This window comes from Microcaecilia unicolor, chromosome 11 (assembly GCF_901765095.1).
Source record: "Microcaecilia unicolor chromosome 11, aMicUni1.1, whole genome shotgun sequence".
In the NCBI taxonomy this organism is placed as follows: Eukaryota; Metazoa; Chordata; class Amphibia; order Gymnophiona; family Siphonopidae; genus Microcaecilia; species Microcaecilia unicolor.
In genome coordinates, this window is record NC_044041.1 from 118095828 (window position 1) to 118108949 (window position 13122).

The following is a 13122-nucleotide window of genomic DNA, read 5'->3' on the forward strand; positions in this document are numbered from 1 at the left end:
CACTGCAGATATTGTGAGACCTTCACCTTAAGGGTTGGGGGCTTTGTTAAACGCTCTATTTTGTTGGGGAATAAATGTATTCTGCAAACTTGGTTGGTGGCTGAACCACCTACAGTGGCGCTCAAATATGTTGCAGCTTGATGGTATGGAGAGATGTTAGTTTACTTCCATGGATTCAACTTTGGGCCAGCAGTTTCAGCATCACTGGAAGCCATTTTGGAACTCACTCACATCTTTAGCCCGTAGTCATCTGCTTAACCAGTGATTTGATTCTGTGATTGTTTTGTTTGACTTACCACAGGAGGTGGTAGGGATGTGGGAATTTGGGTAGTTGGTATTTGGCTAAGCTAGTTGAAACTGTTGGTATTCTTTGTCAGATTTTATATGCTATGTTTATAACTGACCCAATAAAATGATTATTCAAAACAAAGTGTCCAGTGGTTGCATTCCCAAAACCTTTGGAAAGTTAAGAAACCGGAGATTCAGATGTCTAAACTGATTTTCATGCTGCTCCAATTTTTGATGTATTAACATTTTGTCTTTAACCAATGGTTGCGCAACCTTAGTATTATCCCGTAAAGACTTTCAAAAGTTTCCAATTTTAAACTATGATCAGTCTCTAAATTTTCAAACTTCTGGGCCAAACAATCACATGACAATTTCAAAGAAATATCTGAAGCGCAGTTAGCATGGAAGACTCCAGTTTAGTATAAAGACCCTATATTGCACCAAGGGTTACCTCTCCTTTGCTTTGAACTGTCTCAGTGGTCGACGGTTCCTCAGTTCGTGCCCCAATGAAATATTGAGAGACCCAACTGCAGGGGCTAACGGCTCATATGGCCACATTGAGAAATCCTGCATGGCTACCTTTGTAACAGGCTGTGGTTCTTCCAGGCTCAAGTTGGGGCTCCGACACCCAGCCAAGCCAAATTCAGCAGCTCCAATCGAAGCGGGAGGAACTCCAAAGAGACTGGACACTACCGCTGTCCCTGCCGGCATCGAGTGCTCACGAGGGCTGAGGGAAGCCTCATTACCAAGCAGGTCAGCACTTCCACCCGTGCTGCCAGCAGCAGTGGCCTGGCCGATGCTTAAACCCCCATTGAAGGGCTAAGTCCAATATCCCACAATCTTTGTCTGGGACAGCGCTGGTCCAGGAGGTGTCAAGCCTGTTGAGAAGGGGCTCTCACCTTCCCCTTCTGTTGGTAAGCAGGAAGATAATAGAATCAAGGTAAAAATGTAAATGGGTCCAGCTTTACGGTCATGGGAGATGCAGCATGCAATTATCTTGACTCCTCCCCCCAGTCTTGAGCATTTTTATTTTGGGTGACAAAGGCCTGCTTTCAAATAGGACCAGACATTTTACAAAATAACACAAACTCTGAAAAAAAAAAGACCAAAACCTACATAGGAAGCTTATCACACCATAAGAGCCTTAACCCAACTATAAAAGACAGTGCTATAAATATGACACTAGGTTGAGCATCAATATATCTACTACTTGGAAACTGGAACAAGCTGGACTGTTACAGATTCCTAAATAGAGTACATGTTAGCAGAATCCTTCACCTCAGCTGCACGTACAGAACATGGAATGACCCAGGGCTTTTTTGTGCTGGTACAGTGTACCGGCACCTTTTTATCCCCCCTCATCTCCCCCATCTGCCTCTTTCCCACAGGTGCTTTTTCCAATGAGCAGCAGCAGCGCCACAGGCACAAGGAGTAGCAGGAGCGGGGCTGCTGTGCTAAGACGCGCAGTTGTCTCTGCCAATCCCCTGCCCCAGAACAGGAACTTGATGTCAGAAGGGCAGGGGATTGACAGAGCCAACAGCGTGCATCTGAGCACTGTGGCCTCACGCCTTTTATTTCTTGATTTTCCTGCCAATGCTGCTGGTTGGGAGAAGCAGCAGCAGCCCTAGGAGAGTTGCTGGATGGGTGAGAGGAGGGGGAGGCAAGGGAAGAAATGCTGATGGGGAGAAAATGGGTAAGGAGAGAGCAAGGGGAGAAAGGCTGGAAAATTGAATAGTAAGAACTAAATGTAGATAAAGGCAGAAAATAACATTGAAGAAAGCTGAAAGGAAAAGGAGAGAAAAAATGACAAGAATCCTGGCATAGAGTTAAGAGAAGACGAAGAAAGCAGAAACCAATTAAATGTACATTTTGGAGACCAAATCTTGGGTACCAATAATTTTTAAACATATCTGTCAAGGGGTGGTGTTGGTTCTAATAAATGTACCCAAATGTTTTACTGCTACACAGTGTCTCAGGTCACCTGCAACATAGGGTACTTAGATTTCAAAGTCACAAATATTACCTTTGCTAACTCAAACCCAAGTTATTCCATCTCCAAAGGCTCAAGAGCAGGGCTTTTCCTGGGTACTTTAAAGACAGACAGGTTTATGGACATCCTTAGTAACTATAAATCTGCATGCTGCATGCATTGCCTATGCAGAGATGCCAAGTTACCTAGTTCCAGGCTGGAGAGACTTAGGGACAGTCCAGGATTTCTGACCACTCCATCCTGGGCCATTATGAGATTTGCAACATTGATTTCAATGGACAGGATCTGGCACTACAAATCTCACACTGCTTTTGATATATCAGTTCAAAACCAGGACTAGCCAAATAGGTTCCAGCCAGGAACTGGGTAACTTAGGAATCTCTGAGCCTACATTATATACAAGTTATTTAATGCATAATTATTATAAATAGTCTAAAACCAAAACTGCCTGTACTCCTTACAACTAGTCGCAAGGTGGGAAAGAAAAATTGCATATCAAGCTGCCGACCTATAAAGAGCTGGGCTGGACATTTCCTTTAAGATGAATCTGTAGATATTTGAATAGTACTTCCCTTTAAAACTTACCCTGATGAGGGCCAAACGTCGGAGGGAAGAAGAAAGTAGGGGGCGTAGCCTAGGGAATCTGGACGGAAGCCTCCGAGGGACTTACTACGTCACCCTGAAGCATGACAAAGGAGAAACTATACGCATATCTACGCTGTAGATCGGAAATGGTAAATAACCTGCTCAGCTTGTCTTAAAGATCTCATGCATAAGCCCTGGTCAAAGACCGAGTGTAAATACTCTGCTAGCCGATGGTAGAGGCAAAAATAGCAATGTAGATTCAGAACAATCTGTTGCTCTTTCTGTTCTGAACCGAGAGAAACGGCTGGTTCTCCTATACATGTTTCTCTGGGACGGTGTAAAAGCCAGACCCGCTGAATCCGTTTTTTTACCTTTTGCCTGTTTCTCTGGCATTCAGTGTTTTGGTCTGAAGTGGCTATTTGTTCGACAGCTGGCAGTGATCTTTACCTGTAGTGCTTGATTTGCCTGGTTTTATTTCTGGAGTGCATGTGTATCTTTCTTTTTTTATTAATTGCGTTCCTTGTTTTTGAATTGTTTGGTTCTGTAAACTTGGTATATCAAATTCTCTATAAACTATAACTAACTAACCAAGAAATGGTTAGTTTAAAAGTTAAGGTACGGGTTCTTAACTTGGGGGTCCACGGACCCCAAAGGATCTGTGGATACATTTCAGGGGATCCGTGAGCCTAGATAGGAAAAAAAATTACAACTTAATTTTTACTAACCCCCTAACTAAAAGTTTGTAATTGAATAACAAATGTAAGCTACAGGATCATTTATGATCTCTAGGTTTAAAAACATGTTTAACTTCAATAAATCTCATTATATAAAGTTATTATTCCTGAATACATTTGATTCTGTGAAGTGCTTTTATTGTCTGAAAGCGTGTAATAAAGGGCAGCATGTAGGTGTTATTTTTAAATATTTGGATAAGTGAGTGTACTTGGTTTCATTTTAAGATATAGATGACCTTGAGGCATATTTTCAAAGTACTTAGCCTTCCAAAGTTCCATAGAAACTTATGGAACTTTGGAAGGCTAAGTGCTTTGAAAATATGCCTCTTTATGTATTATTTTATGCATGTATATTTATCTGAGAAGGTATCTGTAGTTTCACCAGTTCCATGGACCAACAAGTTTAAGAATCCCTGAGTTAGTGCAATGAAAAGGTATTGTTGTTTTTATTTGTTGAGGTTTATTTGTGAGCCTTCAAGTGAACTAACAAAGCAACAGTATTAGACTATCCCCTCCCCTCCATAAAAAAAAGGATTGGAGTAAACACAGAGGATCTATAGAGAGGGGGGAGTTAGAGGTAAAACCTGAGATACACACAGAAGATCCTTGGCAGTGGGAGAGTGAGGGTTAAAGCCTAAAATAAGCACAGAGGGTCCTCAGCAGTGAGGGGTAAAGCCTGGGATGTGCACAGAGGGCCCTTGGTAGTGGGAAAGTGAGGGTTAAAGCCTGGGATAAGCACAGAGGATCCTCAGCAATGGAAGAGGGAGGGATAAAGCTTAAGATAAGTACAGAGGATTTTCAGCGGTGGGAAAGCGAGGGCCCAGGGGTAAAGGCTGGGATACGCACAGAGGGTCCTCAGAATTGGGAGAGTGAGGGATAAGACAAGCGAAAAGGAGGAGCAAACCTCATGTGACCGTGAGTGACGAACAAAATAGTGAGGTAGAACCAAGGAGGATATCAGATAGTCTTTATTGGTAACTCACAACTATTTCCGCTGTAACAATGATATCTATCTACAAATAATGGACACTGCGATGGGCACCAGGACAGCACCCCAATATGCCAACCTCTTTATGGCTGAGCTGGAAGAGACATTTCTGAATACATACCAGACCAAACCCCTAAAATACTACCGGTACATCAATGACATTTTTATGATTTGGACTGAGGGGGAAGAAACTCTGAAACAATTTTACAATTCCTTCAATGCATACCATCCTACAATCAGATTCAAAATTTACTACTCCCCAGAAAAAGTCAATTTTTTAGACACCACAGTCTCAATCAGCGATGGCTATTTATACAAACACTAAAATGTATATAAGTATAGGGTGTGGAAATATACAATCTTTCAGTATATTTCCACACCCTATACTTATATACATTTTAGTGACAGTATTTATACAAACATCCATGTACAAGAAACCCACAGACAAATACAGCTACCTCTACAACTCCAGCTTCCACCCTTCACATACAAAAAGATCCATTATTTACAGCCAAGCCACAAGGTACCACCATATCTGCTCTGACCCAGGGGACAGAGACAGACATCTTGAAATCCTGACTGCATCCTTCGAACAGAAAGGCTACAACCCCAAAATAATCTCCAAGAATATTACCTCCTCCCTCAAAACACCTAGGGAAAATCTGCTACAGTACAAAGAAAAAAAAGCCATAGACAGAATCCCCCTTATAGTGACATACAACCCAGAGCTGGAAATTTTAAGAAAAATCATAAAAGATCTATAGCCTCTACTCCAGGAGGAGGATGACTTACTGAAAGAGATATTCCCATCCCCACCAGTGCCGGCCTTCCGACAGACACCCAACTTAAAACACAAGCTAATTAGAAGTAAGCTCCCAACACAGACTCAGAAAGAAGAAAATGGCACACATCCTTGCAATATATTCAGCTGCAAACTATGCCAAAACATTTCACAGGACCCCACAGTCATTCACAAAGGAAAAGTATTCAACATTAAGGAATCTTTCATGTGCTCATCTTCCAATGTGGTACATATCATTCAGTGTAAAAAATGCAATGAAGGCTGTTACATTGGAGAAACAAGTCAGATACTAAAGAAGAGATTTAATTTACATAGACACCACATGAAAAATGCTAGTACCAATCAGGATGTCACCTCTGTGGGGCAGCACTTTACAAAACCAGAACACTGTACCAGTGATTTCATGTAAGAATCCTGAAAGGGAACTTTATAACAATACAGGAACGTAAGACCTTTGAAGTCAGAATGATTAAATATTTTGACACCCACCAGACAGGACTTAACAAAGATCTGGGTTTTCTAGCCCATTATAAACCATAAAATTGTACTGCTTTGTCACCCTCCTATCTCCATGCATATCTCACTGTCCCTCATCCACCAGACTCTTCCTGTGTCTCACCTATCCACCCTCATCCTGTTAGATTGTCACTGAAATGCTTTGATGTTTCACTTATATATACTGTCATCTACCAACATTTGCTTATTTCCGACGAAGGGCTACCTTTGAAAGCTAATCAAGAAATGTATTAATAAGTTATGTCCAATAAAAAAGGTATCTTATTTTCTTTTCCATGTTTTATTTTGTTTTATTTCTATTGATTATCTTGGTAACAGCTGAAAGACGACCCAACAGACTTTTGCCAGTCGGATGGCTACTGCAACTCATAGTAACATGGTAGATGACAGCAGAAAAAAGACCTGCATGGTCCATCCAGTCTGCCCAACAAGATAAACTCATATGTGCTACTTTTTGTGTATACCTGACCTTGATTTGTATCTGTCATTTTCAGGGCACGGACCGTATAAGTCTGCCCAGCACTATCCCAGCCTCCCAACCACCAGCCCCACTTCCCACCATCGGCTCTGGCACAGACTGTATAAGTCTGCCCAGCACTATCCCCGCCTCCCAACCACCAGCCCCGCCTCCCACCACCGGCTATGCCACCCAATCTTAGCTAACTCATTGAGGATACTGCAGGAACTCTACAGCTAGAACTTTGATAACATTCTTCTTTGTTGTTTCCCCCATCACAACACAGATCCACTTGACCCTGAGGCAGGCCTTTGTGCCGCAACACGGCCGTGTCGGGTCGTCTTTCAGCTGCTACCAATAAAGACTGTCTGATATCCTCCTTGGTTGTACCTCAGAGTGAGGGATAAAACATTAAGGTTCTAGAAGTCATAATATTTTGCTCTCTAACGTTGGAATCATAAATGAACTCACTTATTAGGAACTGGTTGACGGACAGACGCCAGAAGGTGGTGGTTAATGGAATTCGCTCGGAGGAGGGAAAGGTGAGTAGTGGAGTGCCTCAAGGATCGGTGCTGGGGCCGATTCTGTTCAATATATTTGTGAGTGACATTGCCGAAGGGTTAGAAGGTAAAGTTTGCCTATTTGCGGACGATACTAAGATTTGTAACAGAGTGGACACCCGGGAGGGAGTGGAAAACATGAAAAAGGATCTGCGGAAGTTAGAAGAATGGTCTAAGGTTTGGCAATTAAAATTCAATGCGAAAAAATGCAAAGTGATGCACTTACAGAAGAAAAATCCACGGGAGACATATGTGTTAAGCGGTGATAGTCTGATAGGTACGGATGGGGAGAGGGATTTGGGGTGATAGTATCTGAGGATCTGAAGGCAACGAAACAGTGTGACAAGGCGGTGGCTGTAGCGAGAAGATTGCTAGGCTGTATAGAGAGAGGTGTGACCAGCAGAAGAAAGGAGGTGTTGCTGGCGGTGGGAGGCGGAGCTGGTGGTTGGGAGGCGGGGATAGTGCTGGCCAGACTTATACGGTCTGTGCCCTGACGAGGACAGGTACAAATAAAAAGTAGCACATATGAATTTATCTTGTTGGGCAGACTGGATGGACCGTGCAGGTCTTTTTCTGCCGTCATCTACTATGTTATTAGGAAATCTTTCCTTCTGATGAAAAGGCTCAGAAGAATTTGTAATTTGATAGCTAGACATTTCGATTGGTTGTCTAAAGTTTATTCTTATGAATTCTGGACTACAGTAACCATATATATGCAGGCTGTCAAAAGAAGCTTTTGAAGAAAAGATTCAGCCCACAAAAACTATAGAGTTTCTCTTCTGCTGCTGGACTTCCATTGATTACCGGAGGAGGCATGTTCAGTTTAAGGTCTGTCAAATCCCACAATCAAGTCCTTCCTACTTTCAATAACGTATTAGAATGTTGAAGTCTTAATTGAAATTGGAGGAAAAGCCTCACGTAGCGTGAAGTAACTCCTTATTGCGCAGTATCCACTGTCATATCTTTAAGGAGTACTCGCTCGCATCATTGGCATAAAAACCTCCAATCAATCAGAATGTGCACTTTATTATGTAAACATTCTCAATCCAGCTTAAGTCTCGCTTGATTATCCAAACTCTATGGGACTTACTTTTGAAGTTCTACAGCCCGATTCCTTTCCACGGCCAACTGTGGCCAGAGTTTTGGGTCCTGCTTCAGGGTCCATGGTCGCAGCTGTTTCTTAGCGGTACTCATAGTAACATAGTAGATGACGGCAGAAAAAGACCTGCATGGTCCATCCAGTCTGCCCAACAAGATAAACTCATATGTGTATACCTTACCTTGATTTGTACCTGCCTTTTTCAGGGCACAGACCGTACAAGTCTGCCCAGCAGTATTTCCCGCCTCCCAACCACCAGTCCCGCCTCCCATCTCCGGCTCTGGCACAGACCGTATAAGTCTGCCCTCCACTATCATCGCCTCCCAACTACCAACCTCTCTTCCCCCACCTGCTCCGCCACCCAATTTCGGCTAAGCTTCTGAGGATCCATTCCTTTATGCACATCCCACGCATGTTTGAATTCCGTTACCGTTTTCATCTCCACCACCTCCCGCGGGAGGGCATTCCAAGCATCCACCACCCTCTCCGTGAAAAAATACTTCCTGACATCTTTTTTGAGTCTGCCCCCCTTCAATCTCATTTCATGTCCTCTCGTTCTACCGCCTTCCCATCTCCGGAAAAGATTTTTTTGCGGATTAATACCTTTCAAGTATTTGAACGACATATAACAGTGGATACTGCGCAATAAGGAGTTACTTCACGCTACATGAGGCTTTTCCTCCAATTTCAATTAAGACTTCAAATAACATGTTATTGAAAGTGGGAAGGACTTGATTGTGGGATTTGATAGTACTATACATTATCCTTCATATTGCTCTATTTGAGTTTTAGACAATTTAAGGTCTGTACATGGTCCATAAGATTCTTTATGGATTAGCTACAGCCTATCTGTTAAATTGTGTCTACAATAGACTGCTAGTAAAAACAGAGGTCTTTGTGATCATTTACAGCTTCATTATCCCAACCCTAGCAGGTTGAAACAAAAAAACAAATTGTCTGCAAGTTTTGTGTGTCAAGCACCAGCTATCTGGAATTCAATTCCATTATACTTGCGAAAAACCCTAAACTATCTTGAATGTAGGAGATTATTAAAAACTTTACTTTTGAAGAAATGTTTTACCTTAAAGTTGAGTTTGTCTAGTTTCTGTGCTAGTATTGTTTTAGATTTTGATTATGCATTGTTTGCTCTTTCTTTCTTGTGATTGGCACTGAGCGCTAAGGGTAGCTGTGGATTATAAGAAGCAATGTAAAGTAATGGATAAAGCTTAAGATAAGCACAGAGGATCCTCAGCAGTGGGAGAGTAAGGAATAAAGCCAGGGATAAGTACAGAGGGTCTTCAGTAGTGGAGGGGGATGAGGGGTAAAGGCTGGGATATGCACAGAGGGTCGTCTTCAGTAGTGGGAGAGTGAGGGTTAAAGCCTGGGATAAGCACAGATACTCCTCAACAGTGTGAGGGTGAAGGATAAAGCCTAAGATAAATACAGAGGGTCTTCAGCAGTTGGAGAGTGAGGGGTAAAGGCTGGAATATGCAAAGACGATTTTCAGTGGTGGGGGAGTGAAGGGTAAATGCTGGGATAAGCACGGAGGGTCCTCGGCCATGGGGGAGTGAGGGGTAACCTGGGATAGGCACCAAGAATCTTAGGTTGCAAAGACGTGAGGGGAAAAGCTACTGTACCAGGAATTGCACTGGGAAGGAATTTGGACAAACTCCTTATCCGTTAGCTACTTTTTAAGTTAACCCTATACACCCAGCCTAATCCCTTCTTTATCTCTCCAGCCCTGCTGCCCTATAGCAACGCACAAAATGGCAGAGAAAGACCCCCCTGTGCCCAATTTTAGTTTATTCATCGGTGGCTCAGAGATCAAGAACAGCTGATCTGCTGAATGCTCTCACCTCTCCCTCTTGTCCCTCCCTCAGCTCCTCCCCTTCCCTCCCCCTGACCACGGGCTTTGCTGAGCGGCAGATGCATTGATGGGACTTTAGGTGAGAGGCGAGGCGATGAAACTCGGGAATTGCGCTATATACCGAGGCGAGGGAGGTGTTGACCCCTTCCACCATGAAGGAGTCTTATACCTGGGCAGGACGTTATAGTAGCTCCATTTGTTAGCGGGCAATCGTAGTCCCCGACGGCTCTCCCTTTGTGGGGAGGGGGAATCGGTGCACTGCATTCAGAGAGGAGGGGGTGTTGTCCTTACTTTGCAAGGACTGAGGATGGAACGGGGAGAGCAGCGTATGTAGGTTGTGATTCTGGCTGTGGTTCCGGTGGGTTAGGATATGGGGGGATCTTTTCAGCCCTGTGATGACCGGTGGGGGCGTATTTTGTGGAGGGGAGGGGGGTCTTTGAGTTTCCGGATTGCAGTTTTCCCCCATTATAGCTCTGAGTAGCACCGCATTGCGTCTCTATTGTCATTAGCGAGCAGGGCGCCCCCTCGCGGTGAAGGAGCGGTACGGCAGGGATACAGGTGCACCCAGCCCCGATGAACAGGGATTTCCCCTTCGTATGTAAAAATAATTGGAGTTATTTTCATTGTGGGGTTTTTTTTCCTTTTGGGGGGGGGGGGGGGTGAGGGAAGAGCATAGGCCTATGTAAGAAACTGTACCAGGAATTATTCTAAACTGCATGCAAATATATGAAAATCAGATATGGAAAAATTAAGGAGAGAGGCTGTGCGTGATGGTTCCCTGATGAGAGCTGGATGGAAAGGAGGAAGGCGTTAGAAGAGAGGCTATATAGCTGTGCAGGAGATGAAAAATGTGGGAGGCAAAGAGGTGTAAGGGAATATGGGATATGCTGCCACTGTTAACTTTGCCCCTTTAGTATCCATCTCCAGTCTGCTTTCTGCCCCTTTTCTCCAGTTTAGGTAAGACTGCCATGGCAACCATGGTGTACCCTAGGGAGGAGAAGCTTGAGAAGCTGAGCCAGGATGAGCTTGTGCTGAGCACGAAGGCCGTGATCCAGGGACTTGAGACCCTGAAGAATGAGCATAACTCCATCCTGTCCACTTTGCTGGAGACTATGAGGTGTCTGGACAAGGAGCAGGAGGCCAGTGTGGTTCAGGAGAAATCTAGCCTGCTCCGCAAATCGTTGGAGGCTATCGAGCTGGGCCTGGGAGAAGCACAGGTAAGCAGAGACCTGGTAGATCTTGATTCCCTCCCCATCTGAAGCATGCTGCTTTTGTAGCACTTAAGATTCTTTTCTTTTGGGACTAGAGATGAGATTGGAGCAGTATTTCAAAGGACAGTGTAGCCAGTGGGGGGGGGGGGGGGGGGGGGGGGGGGGGGAGTGGGGCAGAGAGATAGGGATGAAAACCTAGTGAGGAGGTGTAACAGAAGGTACCATAAACGTGATTCCCTGCTGAAGCATAGCTTCCTGATGAAAAACTGATGAGGTTGCATGATGGCTGCATGTAAAAGCAACGTAGAAAGAAGGGGGGAACTTAGGGAGACAAGCCTGTGCATGGTGGTTTCCTGATGAGAACAAGGTGAGAGAGTGCAGGGAGGCAGTGTCACCACAGTGAGAGTCAATTGGTGGTAAGAGAAAGCGTTGAGCCAAAGCGAGCCTTTCCCCCTTCGTGCCACAGGTGATCATTGCGCTGTCCGGCCACCTGAGTGCGGTGGAGTCTGAGAAGCAGAAGCTGCGGGCGCAGGTACGGCGCCTGGTACAGGAGAACCAGTGGCTGCGAGATGAGCTTGCCAGCACCCAGCAGAAGCTGCAGCGCAGTGAGCAGGCTGTGGCTCAGCTGGAGGAGGAAAAGGAACATCTGGAGTTCATGAACCAGATTAAGAAGTTTGATGAGGATGTTTCGCCATCTGTAAGTCCTGACCACCCCCCTCCCATACAAGGGCTAAACATTTCTCCCTTCACCTTTTTCATGGTTGAGTCCTATCTGGACACCAGTGGCTGTGACTGAGAGGTCTATTATTGGACAGGTTGGGCCTGTGATGATTTTACCATAATGTATTTTTTTCTGCTTTTGCTCAATTTCTTTTCTAAGAATTGAAATATGGTGTGCAAAAGCTCAGTCCCTGAGGTCTCCAATCAGATCCAGTTTTTAGGATATCCCGAACAAATATTCTTGAGTAGCCTTGTGTAGAGTGAAGGTAGAATGCATGCAGATTGCATACATATTCTGGAAACCTGACCTGTCTGTGGCCCTTGAGGACTGAACTTGTCCATCCACGCAATAGGGTGTTGTCCTGGAGGCCGTTCAATCTACAGGAAGATGGGGGAGAACAGCATATAGCAGAGCATCTCAAACCTTTTTAGAGACCCTGTAGCCAATCTGGCTTCCAGGAAATTCACAATGAATATGCATGAGATAAATTTGCATATACTGGATTCCAATGTGTGCAGATTCACTGTGGCTATCCTGAAAACCTGATTGGCGGTGGGGTCTCTAGGACAGGTTTGGGAAGCCCTGACTTATAGGACACCGAAAGAAAAATGGTTCCTTTTTTCCTCTGAGCCTGAGCTGTGAATGGAGGTCTAGGAGTTTTCCCTACCTATGGTAGCTAGTTATATCATATTAGGATATTAGATTCAAACTAGCAGCTGCGTCTGTCCAGCAAGTTCTGTAATTAAGTAGAAATTCTAATGCAGGTGGTTGCCAAACCTGCCCTGGAAGAACCCCCAGCAGGATATCTTTTATGAATACGCATGATATGGATTTGCATACAAAGGAAGCAGTGTATGCCAATCTGATATGTATTCATTGAGGCTGTCCTGAAAATGCGACTGGTTGGGTGTCCTCCAGGACAGGCTTGGGAACTGCTGTTCTTGTGGAAACGCAGCTTCTGACCTATCTGGCAGGCTCTGTAGGGGACCTAAGAGGTTGAGGGGGGGGGGGGGGGATATGATAGCGATCTATACAATACTTAATGGTGTAGAACAGGTAAATGAAAATTGATTTTTTTTTTTTTTTACTCTTTCAAAAAGTACAAAGACTAGGGAACACTATGAAGTTACATGGTACTACTTTTAAAACGAACAGGAGGAAATATTTTTTCACTCAGTGAATAGTTAAGCTCTTGTACTCGCTGCTGGAGGATGTAGTATCAACAGTTAGTGTCTCTGGGTTTAAAAAAGGTTGGGACAAGTTTCTGGAGGAAAAGTCCATAGTCTGCAATTGAGATAGACATG

General features: G+C 44.2%; 1 protein-coding gene across 1 annotated transcript in view; it reads left to right on the forward strand.

The window, feature by feature from the left end:
* The first annotated feature begins 9919 nt into the window (after positions 1-9919).
* Positions 9920-13122, forward strand: part of LOC115479720 (kinesin light chain 2-like) — a 33335-nt gene continuing 30132 nt past the window's right edge. The window contains exons 1-3 of the mRNA XM_030217861.1: positions 9920-9965; positions 10839-11103; positions 11564-11794. Coding sequence (XP_030073721.1) covers positions 10855-11103; positions 11564-11794 — 480 coding nt within the window. The 5' untranslated portion in view covers positions 9920-9965; positions 10839-10854. The remainder of the gene's footprint in view (positions 9966-10838; positions 11104-11563; positions 11795-13122) is intronic.